This window comes from Bos grunniens, chromosome 8 (assembly GCF_055505025.1).
Source record: "Bos grunniens cultivar Pamir isolate PY7600 chromosome 8, Bosgru_T2T1.0, whole genome shotgun sequence".
Taxonomy (NCBI): Eukaryota; Metazoa; Chordata; class Mammalia; order Artiodactyla; family Bovidae; genus Bos; species Bos grunniens.
In genome coordinates, this window is record NC_141172.1 from 89,728,091 (window position 1) to 89,742,652 (window position 14,562).

General features: G+C 46.5%; 1 protein-coding gene across 35 annotated transcripts in view; it reads left to right on the forward strand.

Moving 5' to 3' along the window:
* Nucleotides 1-310: 310 nt before the first annotated feature.
* The window catches only part of LOC147367659 (F-box/WD repeat-containing protein 12-like), a 34,657-nt gene continuing 20,405 nt past the window's right edge, over nucleotides 311-14,562 (forward strand). For 10 of the 35 annotated variants that reach the window (XR_015131953.1, XR_015131952.1, XR_015131950.1 and 7 more), the window contains exons 1-5: nucleotides 311-993; nucleotides 4,046-4,083; nucleotides 8,018-8,143; nucleotides 8,565-8,683; nucleotides 12,390-12,599. Coding sequence is in view for 15 of the 35 variants with exons in the window: in XM_086315678.1 (XP_086171804.1) it covers nucleotides 743-993; nucleotides 4,046-4,083; nucleotides 8,018-8,143; nucleotides 8,565-8,683; nucleotides 12,390-12,599 (744 nt within the window). In the remaining 20 variants the exon portion in view is untranslated. Of the gene's footprint in view, nucleotides 997-4,045; nucleotides 4,084-7,982; nucleotides 8,144-8,564; nucleotides 8,684-12,389; nucleotides 12,600-14,562 lie in introns of all 35 variants that reach the window. The other 25 variants (XR_015131959.1, XR_015131957.1, XR_015131956.1 and 22 more) reach the window with 12 other exon arrangements.

The following is a 14,562-nucleotide window of genomic DNA, read 5'->3' on the forward strand; positions in this document are numbered from 1 at the left end:
ATGACACAACCCTGACCTTTTTCTTATCTTAACCCTTAACCTGACATAGAATTTTACCTTGAACTGGACACTCACCCCAATTTCTGATCTTCATCAATCTGTCCCTGATCTTACCCTCATCCTGACTGTGACCCTAACTGCTCTGACACTGAGCTAGATCATGATCCTCACCCTTACACTAACTCTGATCTTTGATATGGTCATGACCAAGTCCAGAGTGAGCTCCGGGGTCAGGGCCAAGGCAGGGGTCATGACAAAGGAGACACTAGGTGAGGGCCAGTGCCAGGGTAAGAGGGAGGCTGGGGGTCTCTGTGAAGGTGATTGTGAAGGCAAGAGTCATGGCTAGGGCAAAAGTCAGGGTGAAGGAATGTTAGGGTGTGTCAGGATCAAGTGAGGGTAAGAATAGGGGTGGGGTAGATGTCAGATGCTAATGAGGTCAAGCGCGATGATTAGGGTGAGGCTGAAGAAAAGGTACAAGGTCTGGATAAGGGCCAGCACCAGGGCAAGGGCTCAGGAGGTACTTGGTGCAGGGGCACCACAAGTTCCAGTGTAAGGGTCAGTGCAAGGGCGAAGGTCAGAACGAGGATGAATGTCAGTATAAGAGGGTGAGCGAGGTTCTGGGCTACTGTCAGGACAAGAGCAAGTGCCAAGGGGAAGCTCAAAAGCCAGATGAAGACTAACAGAAGCGGATCCGGCGTGCTATTACTGTAAGGAGCAACAGCACCGCTGCTCGGCAAGAATTATGCCAGCCGGGCGGAAGCCGGCGGGCTGGGCGGGGCGCGGCCTGCGGAAAGAGGTTCAGCTTGAGGGGCGGGGCTCGGCCGTCGGGGGCGGGGCTCGGCCGTGGGGGGCGGAAGCACAGCGAAGGCGTGGCCCAACCCGGCGTCCTGGGCGGCGGGCGCCATGGAACCGCAGTTGGGTTTGCATGAACTGTTGCACGTCTTTTCCTTCTTGGAGGCTCGCGACCTGCTGTGCGCCGCCCAAGTGGACAAGGTAGTGAGTCCCGTCCCAGGTGGGAGGCAGGGCTGGGCTCATGGTCTCTGGCGTGTCCACGGTTGGTCCGTTCCCTCTAGGCCTCAGTTTCCCAAATCTGGGAGGGAGCGTGCGGCGGTCCTGAATCCGCCCGGAATTAGCAGAGGACGCTCGTGGCCCCCGGGGTGATGACCTCCTCAGCGTTTTAAGGGGTCGCTCAGAAAGCCTGTTACTCCTCCGTCCCTCCATCTGTCTAGAGTGTGTCCAGAGCTCCTGTTGGGTTGACCTGCGCTGGGTACCTGTGAACAGAGTTCACCCCAAGATTGACTTAGAGATCCCGCCTCTTCTGGAATGTTCTGAAAGTTCCCTTATGGGGCCTGCCCGGAAATCCTTGCTCTCCCTGTGAGTGGCACCTCCTCCTGCAGACTCGGGCTACCCCTTCTCAGCCAGTCGAACTCTCATTCTGGCTGTGTTCCCTAAGTGCCTGTTGAATGTGGTAGTCTGGTCTGCGCTTCTGCGCATGTTACACGTGTTCTGAGCGCTTTCTCCTCTGTGCGCTCCATCAGCACAGCTGTAACCACATGATCGTACAGTGTTATTTGTTAAATATCTGCTCCTCACCCCCCACCCCCACTGGACTCATTTCTAAGAGTGGGGAACTTGTTTCTTGCATCACTGTGTATAAAATCACTGTATAATCATTGTGTGTATACACTCAGTATATGGCTTGATATTTAATTGTTCAGTCACGCCAAGTCGTGTCTCACTCTTTACGACCCCATGGACTGCAACACGCCAGGCATCTCTGTTGCTGACCATCTCCCAGAGTTTGCCTAAATTCATGTCCATTGAATCGGTGATGCCATCCAACCATCTCAACCCCCTTGATATTTAGGGTCCTCAGTAAATGTTTGTTGAGTGAAATAATTTCTTCACTTTTAAAAATACATTATTGTATCACTTTACAAAAGGTAAACAGACAGACCTTTACCTCTTTGTGTAATTACAATTTAAATGTGTAGAGTAACAATCCTGGGTTGTTATCCCCAGTTGCACCAGTAAGGTATTAGGCTTCCCAGGTGGCGCTAGTGGTAAAGAACCCGCCTAACAATGCAAGTGACTGTACTTGGTCAGGGACGTGGGTTTCATCCCTGGGTCAGGAAGATCCCCTTGAGGAGGAAATGGCAACCCACTCCAATATTCTTTTGGGGAGAATCCCATGGAGGAAGGAGCCTAGTGGGCTATGGTCCATGGGGTCACAAAGAGTCAGACGAGACTGAAGCAACTTAGCATGCACACACACCAGTAAGGAAAATGAGTATCAGGTAGTGAGCACGTTGGCTGAGGTCACCCAGGTAGTCCCCCAACAGATTTAGAAAGGGAGGTGCCTTTTACCCTTTGATAGTAGCAGATTCTCTAGGTTCTGGTTCCCCTGTTAGGTAAAATGAGGTCAGTAGACCCTGCCTCACAGTGTCATCATGAAGGTCAGGTTCTAACAGAGAGATTCTCGGAGGACTTGAAAGTGAAAATGTTAGTGAAAATGTTGCTCAGTTGTGTCTACTCTTCTGCGACCCTATGGACTGTAGCCTGCCAGACTCCTCTGTCCATGAAATTCTCCAGGTAAGAATACTGGAGTGGATAGCCATTCGCTTCTCCAGGGAATCTTCCTGACCCAGGGATAAAACCCAGGTCTCCTGCATTGCAGGTAGATTCTTTACCATCTGAGCCACCAGGGAAGCCCAAAGGTGGGTAGCATTTATTTTGTAGGTTTCATTACATTTTATAATTATTAGGGATTATAAATATTAGGGAAATAAGATCTCAGTTGGGTTTTGAACTGGGAACTGTGTAAAAGGAGAATGGATAATCTTGTCAGGTTTGATCTTTGCAAAATATCAACTTTACATTCCTTCCAGCCAAAAAAACTTCCTTTTTTTTTTAATTTGGCTAAACTGGTTCTCAGTTGTCACACACAGAATCTTCCATTTTCATTGCAGCATGCAGGATCTAGTTCCCTGATCAGGGATCAAAGCCAGGCCCCTGCATTGGCAGTACAGTGTCTTAGTGCCTGGACTACCAGGGAAGTCTCCAAAAGGACTTGTTAAAGGCTGAAATTTTTGAACTTGGATGAGTGAGGGCGGCAGAAGTAGGAGCCTGGGCTCAGACAGGAAGGTTGTTACTTCTACCAGGGCCTGGTAAGCCACATATCTGGAAGGGAGCCTCAGTAGGTCTCGGCCACAGAAAGCTCCCGAGTGGTTTTCATGAGGATGGGTAGGCTCCTGAATCCAGGGTGGCCCAGCTAGAGAGGCCAGGAGGTTCCAGGATGCAGGTGTGGCCTGAGGGAGAGGGAAGCATGGCACTCTGATCCTGTCCGGGGCCACCTGAGCCTCTTCCAGACATTTCTGCAGATAGCAGTTTGTGGGAATAGGGCCTATGTACCCTCCCCAGATAGGAGTCCATTCTGCCACCTTGACATCTCTGGGACATCTCTTTAGCCAGGGCCTTAATTTACTCCATTGCAGCAGCCTTCTTATGGGCCCTGCTGCTCTGCGTTCTTCAGTTCTTCCTTCTCATAGCATCTAGTGACCTTCCTGAAACAGTTTGGCATGTCGCTCTGCCATTTACAATTCTCAAGTGACTTCTCACTGTTTTTGCCCTTCCAAGAGTTGGTCTAAGCCTGTCTCCAGCTCCTTTCTCTGTGTTCTGATGAAGGCAACCTGCTCATCATCTTTTTCACACTTGTGAATCTTTGCCGAGGTGGATGGCTCTCCCTGAAATTGCTTCAGGCATTTTATTAGAGGACAGCCACTTAAGAGGACATCCTTCAGGGCTTGATCCATCATTTCTTCTGAACCTCTTGGCCCCAGTTGAGTTGGTCATTCTTTTTCCTTCCTCATTCGTCATTTGGTGGGTTTTATTTGATTGTCTGAATATGTCACCTCAGGGTGAGTGTTCTTGAATGCCAGTACTGGATCTCATTCAGCACTCTGTCACCTCCACAGGGCCTGGCAGGCTAGTCACTGATTGCTTGCTGACTGAACAGATGACTGTCTTCTCTCTCCTCCTTTTCTAGGTCTGGAATGAGGCTTCAAGGACCAAGGAACTGTGGAGGTGAGTGAAGGAAAAACCAGGCCTCTCAGGAAAGAGTATGCCTTGAAGAAGAGCGGGGTGGCCCTTTTTAGCACTCACTGCATTTCTGTTAAGGAGACAGGAACAGACAAACCACAGCCCCTACCAGCAGGAAACTCCTCCCTACTTGGAGAATAAGACTTTTCTTTAATAGTATATTGAAATAAAAGAGAGTTTATTAATCAATTGGAGGTTAATATTAGGGGCGGGGGTACCAAACTCAGGGGCAGATGTGTATAACAGATTGAATGCAGCTGGCTGATAGACAAATTGATGGACAGATAAGCCATTTTGATTTCATCTTTGCTGTAATGGCATTGTTCAAATGTGTATGTCTTTCCTTTTCTCCTTTGCTTTTTACTTCTCTTCTTTTCACAGCTATTTGTAAGGCCTCCTCAGACAGCCATTTTGCCTTTTTGCATTTCTTTTCCATGGGGATGGTCTTGATTCCTGTCTCCTGTATAGTGTCACAAACCTCTGTCCATAATTCATCAGGCATCATCAGGCACTCTATCAGATCTAGTCCTTTAAATCTATTTCTCACTTCCACTTTAGTATAGTCATAAGGGATTTGATTTAGGTCATACCTGAATGATCTAGTGGTTTTCCCTACTTTCTTCAATTTAAGTCTGAATTTAACAATAAGGAGTTCATGATCAGAGCCACAGTCAGCTCCCAGTCTTGTTTTTGCTGACTGTATAGAGCTTCTCTATCTTTGGCTGCAAAGAATATAATCCATCTGATTTCGGTGTTGACCATCTGGTGATGTCCATGTGTAGAATCTTCTCTTATGTTGTTGGAAGAGGATGTTTGCTATGACCAATGCGTTCTCTTGCTTCATTCTGTACTCCAAGGCCAGAATTGTGTGTGGTTTATTCTGTGTGGATCACAATAAACTGTGGAAAATTCTGAAAGAGATGGGAATACCAGACCACCTGATCTGCCTCTTGAGAAACCTGTATGCAGGAAGCAGCAGTTAGAACTGGACATGGAAATTCAGACTGGTTCCAAATTGGGAAAGGAGTACAGCAAGACTGTATATTGTCACCGTGCTTATTTAACTTCTATGCAGAGTACATCATGAGAAACGCTGGGCTGGAAGAAGTAAAAGCTGGAATCAAGATTGCCGGGAGAAATATCAATAACCTCAGATATGCAGATGACACCACCCTTATGGCAGAAAGTGAAAAAGAACTAAAGAGCCTCTTGATGAAAGTGAAAGAGGAGAGTGAAAAAGTTGACTTAAAACTCAACATTCAGAAAAGTAAGATCATGGCATCCGGTCCCATCAGTTCATGGTAAATAGATGGGGAAATGGTGGAAACAGTGAGAGACTTTTTTTGGGCCAAAATCAGTGCAGATGGTGACTGCAGCCATGAAATTAAAAGACGCTTGGCTCCTTGGAAGAAAAGTTATGACCAACCTAGACAGCATGCTAAAAAGCAGAGACATTACTTTGTCAACAAAGGTCTGTTTAGTCAAAGCTATGGTTTTTCCAGTGGTCATGTATGGATGTGAGAGTTGGACTATAAAGAAAGCTGAGTGCCGAAAAATTGATGCTTTTGAACTGTGGTGTTGTAGAACACTCTTAAGAGTCCCCTGGACTGCAAGGAGATCCAACCAGTCCATCCTAAAGGAAATCAGTCCTGAATATTCATTGGAAAGCCTGATGCTAAAACTGAAACTCCACTACTTTGGCTACCTGATGCGAAGAACTGGCTCATTAGAAAAGACCCTGATGCTGGGAAAAATTGAAGGTGGGAGGAGAAGGGAACGACAGAGGATGAGATGGTTGGATGGCATCACCGACTCAATGGACATGAGTTTGGGTAAACTCCAGGAGTTGATGATGGACAGGGAGGCTTGGTATGCTGCAGCCCATGGAGTCGCAAAGAGTCGGACAAGACTGAGCAACTGAATTGAACTGAACTTGTAGTACAGTGCTCACAACTGAAATGGGTAGAATGCCAACCCTAAACCCTAGTATTTGTTTTCATTTTTACTGATAAGCTGGGGTAGAAATTTCCCTTTGAGTAACAAAGTAAGTATATTTCTTGCAGCAATTCAAAAAATCTTTGCAGCAGCTTATCACCTGACCCCCACATATATGTCATGTGTCACCATATTGTATGCATCTCCAGGTTCCTGAAGCAGATTGTTCAGCTTTCTGCAAGCCAAGTCACAGATAGGTTTTCGGTTGATGATTATTTTTCAGTGTCTGGTGTTAACTCTTTGTAGCATAAAGTCATTGCTTAAGATTATACCTATGTTCATATAAAAACACTGGGTTTCTGTTTCTGGGACAACACATTCCAGGAGCATTGTCACATGCACATATCATTTCTGATGCTGTGCCTGTGTGGGTACCAGACCCCAAAATTCCTCAGGCCCAGTGAAATTCTTATGGACACAGTAAATGAATGTGATTAACTGATCATGTGTTTTTAATATGTACTCCAATTCTAATTTAAAATACTTCATGGTATTTCTTTAAAATGCTTCATGACCTTTTTTCCCCCTTTGACCTTTTAATTAAATTGTGCCATTTCTTTAACACACTAAGCATTAGTTTTTTGGTTAAAAGTAAAACTGCAGACATTTCCTTTTGTTTAAGGTATGTAATTTCTGTTGTGCACATTAGATTGTTTTGCTGTCAGCTGGTATCTGAAAGGTTTTGATGCCAAGGGTTTTGATTTTTTCACTTGATACATCTTTGTATTTCAGAGATGTATATACTTATATGCACACTTCAACTGTATTGACAGTGTGCCCTTTTTTAGTCAGATCATTTGGTTTTATTTCTTCTGAATATTCCTTTTGGTTCCTACTTACGGTTTTATGTATAATGGCCTTAACAATGTAGAAACAGGCTTCACTTCCACAAAGAAACATGCTTTCTCCCTTTTTTTCTTAAAACTACGTTGTCTTCTTGGTCTAGTTTTTATTTTCAAACTGTTTAAGTTGACATATGTGTACAAGAAAGTCCCCTTTCTGCTTATTTCACCTAAATGAAAATCAACAGCATGAGAGTAATGATGTGAGGCAGCTGGTAATCAGCTTCTTAGTCCAGGAGATGACACAAGCGGTGAAGGCTGTGGTGGAGCTGATTCTTTTTTTTTTGACGGTGCCATTCAGCTTGTGGGATCCTCGTTCCCCAACCAGAGACTGAAGTAAGGTCTTCAGCAGTGAAAGTGCAGAGTCCTGACCACTGGACTGCTAGGGAATTTCCTGAAAGCCCATTCTTGTCTGAAGGGGACAGTTCTCTGTGGCCCCAGACAAGTTTTATCAGGTGGTAATTTGATTTCAATATAGCTAAACCTTCTTTTACCTGATTTGTGTGTGAAATTTGATTTTTAAGTGTGCGCAACTACTTCATGTAGGCCAGTCCTATGCAAAGGGATTCCCTAGTGGCTTAGATGGTAAAGAGTCTGCCTGCAATGCAGAAGACCCGGGTTCAAGCCCTGGGTTGGGAAGATCCCTTGGAGAAGGAAATGGCAACCCACTCCAATACTCCTGCATGGAAAATCTCGTAAAGGAGCCTGGCAGTCCATGGGGTTGTAAAGAATTGGACATGACTGAGTGACTTCACTTTCGCTTTCAGTCCTAAGCAGACCAGACAAGGTAATCTGGATGCTCATTCTGCCCACAGGCTGTGATATGCTACTTCTGATAGAATAAGCAGAGTTTCAGTGAGTATAGGAAAACCTGCATCCCACCTCAGCACTGGATTCCTCAAAGGAAATTGAGGCCTACATAGACAGAATGAGTTGTCCAGGCTAGTGTTAATAGATGCTAAAACTGGGAATTGAAACTAGGCCTCCTGATGCCAAAGCACCTTGTAATGACACCTCTTCTGCCTGGGACTGGGGCCTGTGTTTCAGGCAGCTGTGTCTGAGACGCTGGTCCTCCTGTAAAGCCTCCCAGATGACCCTGGGCACACAGACATGGAAACAGTACTATCTCCGCCGATCTGAGCTTGAGTTCCGAATGGCATCTGGGCGGCCAGAGGACTTTACCTGCAGAGCCCTTGCTGGGCACAAAGGTATGGGGTGACAAAGTGGTAACTCTACATTCCCACGGCTTCCCTGGTCACGTCTCCAGGGATTTGGTCTTTCAGCCAGTTAGTTGGAAAGGGCTACTTAATGAGGATATGCCCTTGCTGGTTTCTATACTTGTTCTATATAATTTGATCCTCACAGAGATCATTACATCTGTTTCAGAGTAGAAAGAAACTAACATAAGGAAATTGTTGACAGTTACATGACCAGTGGGATGGTAGGCAGTCCTGGGCATGATACCCGGGTTGTAAGTCTGAAGCCCTAACTCTGTGTGTCCACTGCTGTGCCCTGAATCAGCACTGCTTCTGAGAGAGAAAGAGGGATGACTGTCCCACCTACCAAGCTGAGTGTTCATATCCTGAGCACCCATATGTGTGCTCAAGGCAAGTCTGTGTTCTTCTTCAGGAGAGATAGATGATCTGGCCTACATCTCAACCAGCGAGTACCGGTTTGATGGTCGGGACAAGTCCGTGGTGTGCACTGTGTCCTCAGATGGCACCGTGCGTGCCTGGGATCTGCATGAGGTGAGCTGCCTGGGAGGGGGCCAGGATGAGCGCTGTGGATTCTGCTGTGTCCTCAGTCTTGCAGCCCTTTGCCTTTATTCTCTTTGTCTTTAAACATCACAGTCAACTTGTGAGGTGTGGGAGTCCCATTGTACAGTGGAAAGTGTGAGCTACAGGAGGCTCAGTCACTGTGCCAGGTCACTCTTCAAGCTTGAGTCTGATTGATCGCAAATGCCCTTGACTGTCCTGCCCCGCCTCAGGGAGATGGGCATTTTTACAGTGCCTGATGGAGTCTGTTCATGCAAGGGGATGGCAGCTGGCTTGCCCAGTTTTGTGATGTCCATATTAGAGCTGATGCCAGTTTTGCCCAGATAATGCAAACTTTACTCACCCATTTGCAAACTAAGTGTTAAAAACTTTGATAACTATTAGTAATTTCAGACTTGGTTGGCACTTAAAAAGCTTTCCTATCCATTTTCTCATTTGATTCCCACAGTAGCCGTTATTATTCTCAGTATTCATTATTATTATCATCCTAATTTTATACAGGTTTAGACTGAGACAGAGAGGAAAGGCATCTGAGTTGAACCACGTGGTCCCTAGCAGATCCAGGGCTTCTGCCTGGGCCCATGGATCTTTTCCTGGAAAACTAGATAGCTTGATGTTTTCAAACACCCTAGACAAGGAGGTCCCTCTAGGCCTTGCATTATTGGTAGACAGACTTGGGGAGGTGGTTGCTCATCTTGTGCTGTTGTTCGGGTTTGCTGGACATGACAGTTTCCTTCCACGGGAACTTAGTGCAGAGCGAGCAGAGGGCAAACTCCTGAGTAGGGCACCAGGAAGCCCTACCTAACGTCCCGCAGATTGCCCCCATGAACAGGGCACGGTGGTCAGAGACCTGACTGATCTGTGGGCTTGACTTCTCAGTCCGTGTTGTAGCTACATTTTTGAGTCCCTGTTCCTGCCTTGGGGGTTGCTCCTCTGCCCAGACTTCATGGTAGAAGCCATGAGAGAGAATGGTGTGAACCGTGTTAGGCGATGGGAGTGCTTGGCTGCCAGTGAATGAGTAAGTCCGAAAGCCCTAGTTGGGCTCCAGCCCAGGATTCTGACAGATGCCAGATGACAAACTAGGCCGTCTGAGGGACTTTAGAAACTGGGATAGGGACTCAGAAAGGGAGGAAGGTTGGGGGCACTGGATGGGAGCAGTGAGAGGGCAAAGGAGCAGAGCAATTTGGGAATGAGTTTTGGGTAGTTACAATTTGCTTTGATTTTCATAAAACACTATCAAGGCTTTTATATGAAAGGAAAAATGGGACTAAAAGATAATTTATAAGAAGTAAAAAAAATTGCCCTTCCTTCCAAAGGTAACCACTTCTTTATTGATTTCTGGTCTTATTTTATATTTTATTAATAGATTCTGTTTCTTGGTGTGTATACTTTAGAGAGCATCTGTTGACTGCTTTACAGAAACATTTTTAATTACTAGGAACCCTTTCATATTTTCTGATTATAATTATTATTTTTGTTTGTTTAAAGGATACAGTTATTTGCATCGTATGTCTTTCCTCCATAGTCAGTTTTTCAGTTGTTTATCACGGATTTTTCTCTTCCATGTGCTTTTTTCCCTCATATATATGCCATGATGTTTGACATAATTCCAAGTGAAGGTCTCTGGTGACCATGGGTGCATGTAGCTGGTTTCTGTCTCACTGCAGTTGTGTTGCCCTGAAAGAGGCCTGCCTCAGGCTGTGGACAGGAGACCTTGCAGGCTTAGTAGGTTAGGGATCTTGGGCAGGAATGAGACCCAAAGGCTGGGAGGTTCCATAGTTGCCAAAACAAAAAGATCTTGACTTGAAAGAGCTTTGGTGCAGGGGTCGACAGACCTTTCTGTAAGACCTTTTCTTTGTCTGGCCAGCAGACCAGAGAGCAAATATTTTAAGCATTGTAAACCATGTGATTCTGCAACAACTTAACTCTGTGGCTGTAATGCAAAAGCAGCCATAGATAACAGATAAACAAAAGGGAGTGGCTGTGTTCCAATGTAACTATTTATGGACACTCAAATGTGAGTTTCATGTTGTTTTCAAGTGTCATGAAATGCTCTTTGTGTTTTTCCTTTAACTAAAATTCAAAAATGGGTTTGGGTATAGGCCGTGGTTGAACTCTACTGTGGTCTGTTTATTATAGGGCTAGACCACTCTGCATCCATTCTTCCTGATTCCCTATCTTAATCCCTCTTGTGAGCACATCTCCAATCTTACTTTATTTTTTAAAAGTTCAGTCATTCCGTTGGAGTCATGCAATATGTAGCCTGTTTCCATGCTCTCTTCCCCTGGTCACTGCTTTCGATTCTGACATGAGAAGGGGAGTTTCACTGCTGCTTTGCCTACTTCCATACCACTGGCCACTGGGGAGTGATGTGTGGTCTCCGAGACCTATTTGACATGAGCCAGTCACCGGTGCAGAGTTTCTACTAGTGATGGTCTTATTAGCTGTTCCAGCAACAGAAATCAACTGTTGATATGTTGACATGAGGGGGAAGAAAGAAAAGAAAGGAAGAATACTGGGATATCATGACTGGGAAAAGATTGTGCTAACAAGATAACACCTGATACAAAAAGGACCATAATAACTACAAATTGAAAGAAAAAGAAAAAACTTTGTCGCAACTCTGGAAAACTCTGAAACAATGGCTAGAGGATTGGTTCTCTGATGCCCTTTGTTAATGTGCCATGGGCCTGCTCTTTACCTCACTCTTCTAGCTTTCAGAATCCTGGAAGAGACCGTGGAGCTGGGAGTCAGCCCATCTCAGGCCAGTTGTTCTCCTCTATGCTAATGGCCATGACAGGGCATGGACCTTGGCCAGGCCCGGCCCGTGGTAGCTCCACTGGGCACCCCAATGGGAAGGGCATGTTCTGAGCAGGGCAGCTGCAGTTACCCAACAGAAACTGTTTGCATCCATGAGCCTAAAGTAGCTTATCTGTAAACTTGGGCTTCCTGGGGACCAAATGGGATGCTCTGTGTGGAAGTTCTCTGTATGCAGCCCTCTGGAACTCAGGTCCTGAGTACAGCTCCAGTCCAGGGCAGGGTGGAGGGTAGCGTTGGTCCTGCCTCCCTGCCCAGCCTTCCTCAGTTAAGCCATAGTTGACCACTGGTAGTGCTTCAGACATCCCAGTGTGCACCCCAGACCCCACCTTTAGTCCTTCTGGCCATGGCTCTAGCCCCAAGCAGTCTCCGCACCCACTCTCAGCCACTGCTCTCCTCTAGGACAAATGTGTCCTTTGTGGTAGAACGTTATTTATTTTTTTTTTTTTAATGAATTTTATTTATTATTTATTTAGTTTTTGGCTGTGCTGGGTCTTCAGCACTGCATGATTTTCTCTTGTTGCCAGGCAGGCTCTAAGGGTGCACAGACTTCAGTAGTTGGGGCACGCGAGCTTAGTTTCTCTACGGCATGTGGAATCTTCCTGGACCAGGAATCAAACCCATCTTCTCTGCATTGGCAGGCAGATTCTTAACCACTGGGCCACCAGGGAAGTCCAGGGGAACATTGCTTTTGTGTTGTATCCCATATTGTGCTGTGCATCCTGTGAGGATGGGGATCACACCTCTCATCCTGCATGTCCCCAGTGTGCCCTGGGTGATGGTTGAATGAATGAAACCAATAAGTGTTTAGGAAATAAATGAGCCCTGTGTGAGTTGTTATATTCATTTTGTTGTTGCCCAGGGCATGGAGCTCTGGTCGAGCCCTGTACAGTCTGCTGCTCTGGTGAATCTGGTGGCCTACCCTCGACTGCAACTGGTGGTCACTGTGGATGAGCGGGGACTGATCAAAGTATGGGAAGCAGAGAATGGGTGTGAGAAAGCCGCCTTCTTGCTGCCCATGTATTCATCTGCATTGGAGGCCTGTGACATTCCGGAGGGTCCCCTCTTGCTGGTGAGTAACCTGGCTCCTAGGAGCCTCTCCTGTTTCCCGGCATCTGTGGGCCTGGCACCGGACCACCGTGTCAGGTGGCACCTCAAGCCAGGCCCTCCACGTGGCAGACCAAGTGACCTCATTATTCTGCTTGGTCCCCCCGCTCCTCCTTGCCTGCCGTGTGGAGGGCAGGCTCCACATCCCCCTTCAGTTCTAACATGCCACAGCCTGCTCCCTGGACCTGTCTCTGCAGCCTCTCACCCTCTCACAGTGAGGTCCAGCCCCATGGGCTGCCGGTGCTTTCTTGTCCACATGCCCCTGCTTTCCTGTCTCCCCGTCCTGCTCATAGTCTTTCTTTCCCTTCTGGTTACTTCTCATTACTGCATTCTCACTCTTCTCTCCCCCTTTCAAGTCTCAGCAAGGGCCCAACTCAAAGGAAAACAGGCATGTTCGACAGAATGCAAGCATTTGCCTGAGATGATAAAGGCCTTCTGTTGCCAGGACATTTGGTTTGGAGGTGATTCTTGAGTATTGCAAGGGAGCATTTGGCCAGAGAGAAAGGGTGAAAGTGGGTGTAAGTTGGCAGGTCGAGGATGTGGCTCTCACCTGGCGGCAGTATCCTCCTCCTGGAGGGAAGGAGGTCTTTGAGAGTGTGAACAAGCTGGCCTCCCAAATACCAAGATGAGCACACCCCCAGGAACAGCTTCATATGTAAACAGGACTAATTCTGTAAAGGAACTAAGTTCATGAACAAAAACAGTAAGACCTGATGAAACATATTTCATATAAATAACTCTGTAGTTATTTAAAGGAGACTTTGGAATAAGTGTAATTAATACCTCCAGAGCAATTTGAGAATATATTGTAAAGAGGAAGAGGAAGCCACTGTAGTTCTCTCCGGGGAATGAGAGACCACATGATTCACACTTCATTGTTGGTGAAGGACAGTTAGGAAAGTTAGAATATATATTAAATCAGAGAGCTAAAAATAGCAAACAGTTTCTAGGCCAAGATTCAGAAGATGGCAGAAAGCAAAGTGCTGAGCCTAACACTGGGGCTGCTTTTGTTCTGGAGATGTTTACTCCAAGGCCAAGGAGCTGAGCAGGGAGATAGCCAAGTAGATAAAGGTTGGAGTGCAGGGCCATCAAGGGTTGGAGCCCTGTGAAGCCTCTTACATTGGGTGTGTTATCGAATGTTGGAACCTGAGAGTTGTGGGGGAGGGTCTGAAAATAAACAGTGCCTGCAATGGCTGCAGTCCATGGGGTCGCTAAGAGTCGGGAACGACTGAGCGACTTCACTTTAACTTTTCACTTTCATGCATTGGAGAATGAAATGGTAACCCACTTCAGTGTTCTTGCCTGGAGAATCCCAGGGACGGGGAAGCCTGCTGGGCTGCCGTCTCTGGGGTCACACAGAGTCAGACATTACTGAAGCAACTTAGAAGGAAATGGCAACCTACTCCAGTATTCTTGCCTGGAAAATTCCATGGACAGAGGAGCCTGGTAGGCTACAGTCCATGGGGTCGCAAAGAGTCGGACACTGAGCGACTTCACTTCTTCACTAAATGAAAATCCTTTCTAGAGAAAGATAAGACTCACCATGCCTCTCTTTTCAAATATAGTGTTTAGCACTCCCTTAGAAATGAGGGAGTGGTTAAGACAATGGGCTTCCCTGATGGCTCAGAGGTTAAAGCATCTGCCTCCAATGCAGGAGATCCGGGTTCGATCCCTGGGTTGGGAAGATCCCCTGGAGAAGGAAATGGTAACCCACTCCAGTATTCTTGCCTGGAGAATTCCATGAATGGAGAAGCCTGGTAGACTATAGTCCACGGGGTCGCAAAGAATTGTACACGACTGAGGGAGACTTAACCTTCACCTTCACCTTAGAGATAAGTAGTGATAAGATAACAGGACCTACCCAAGGCAATCTACAGATTCAGTCCAGTCCTTACCAAACTACTAATGGTGTATATTCTTGGGCTTCC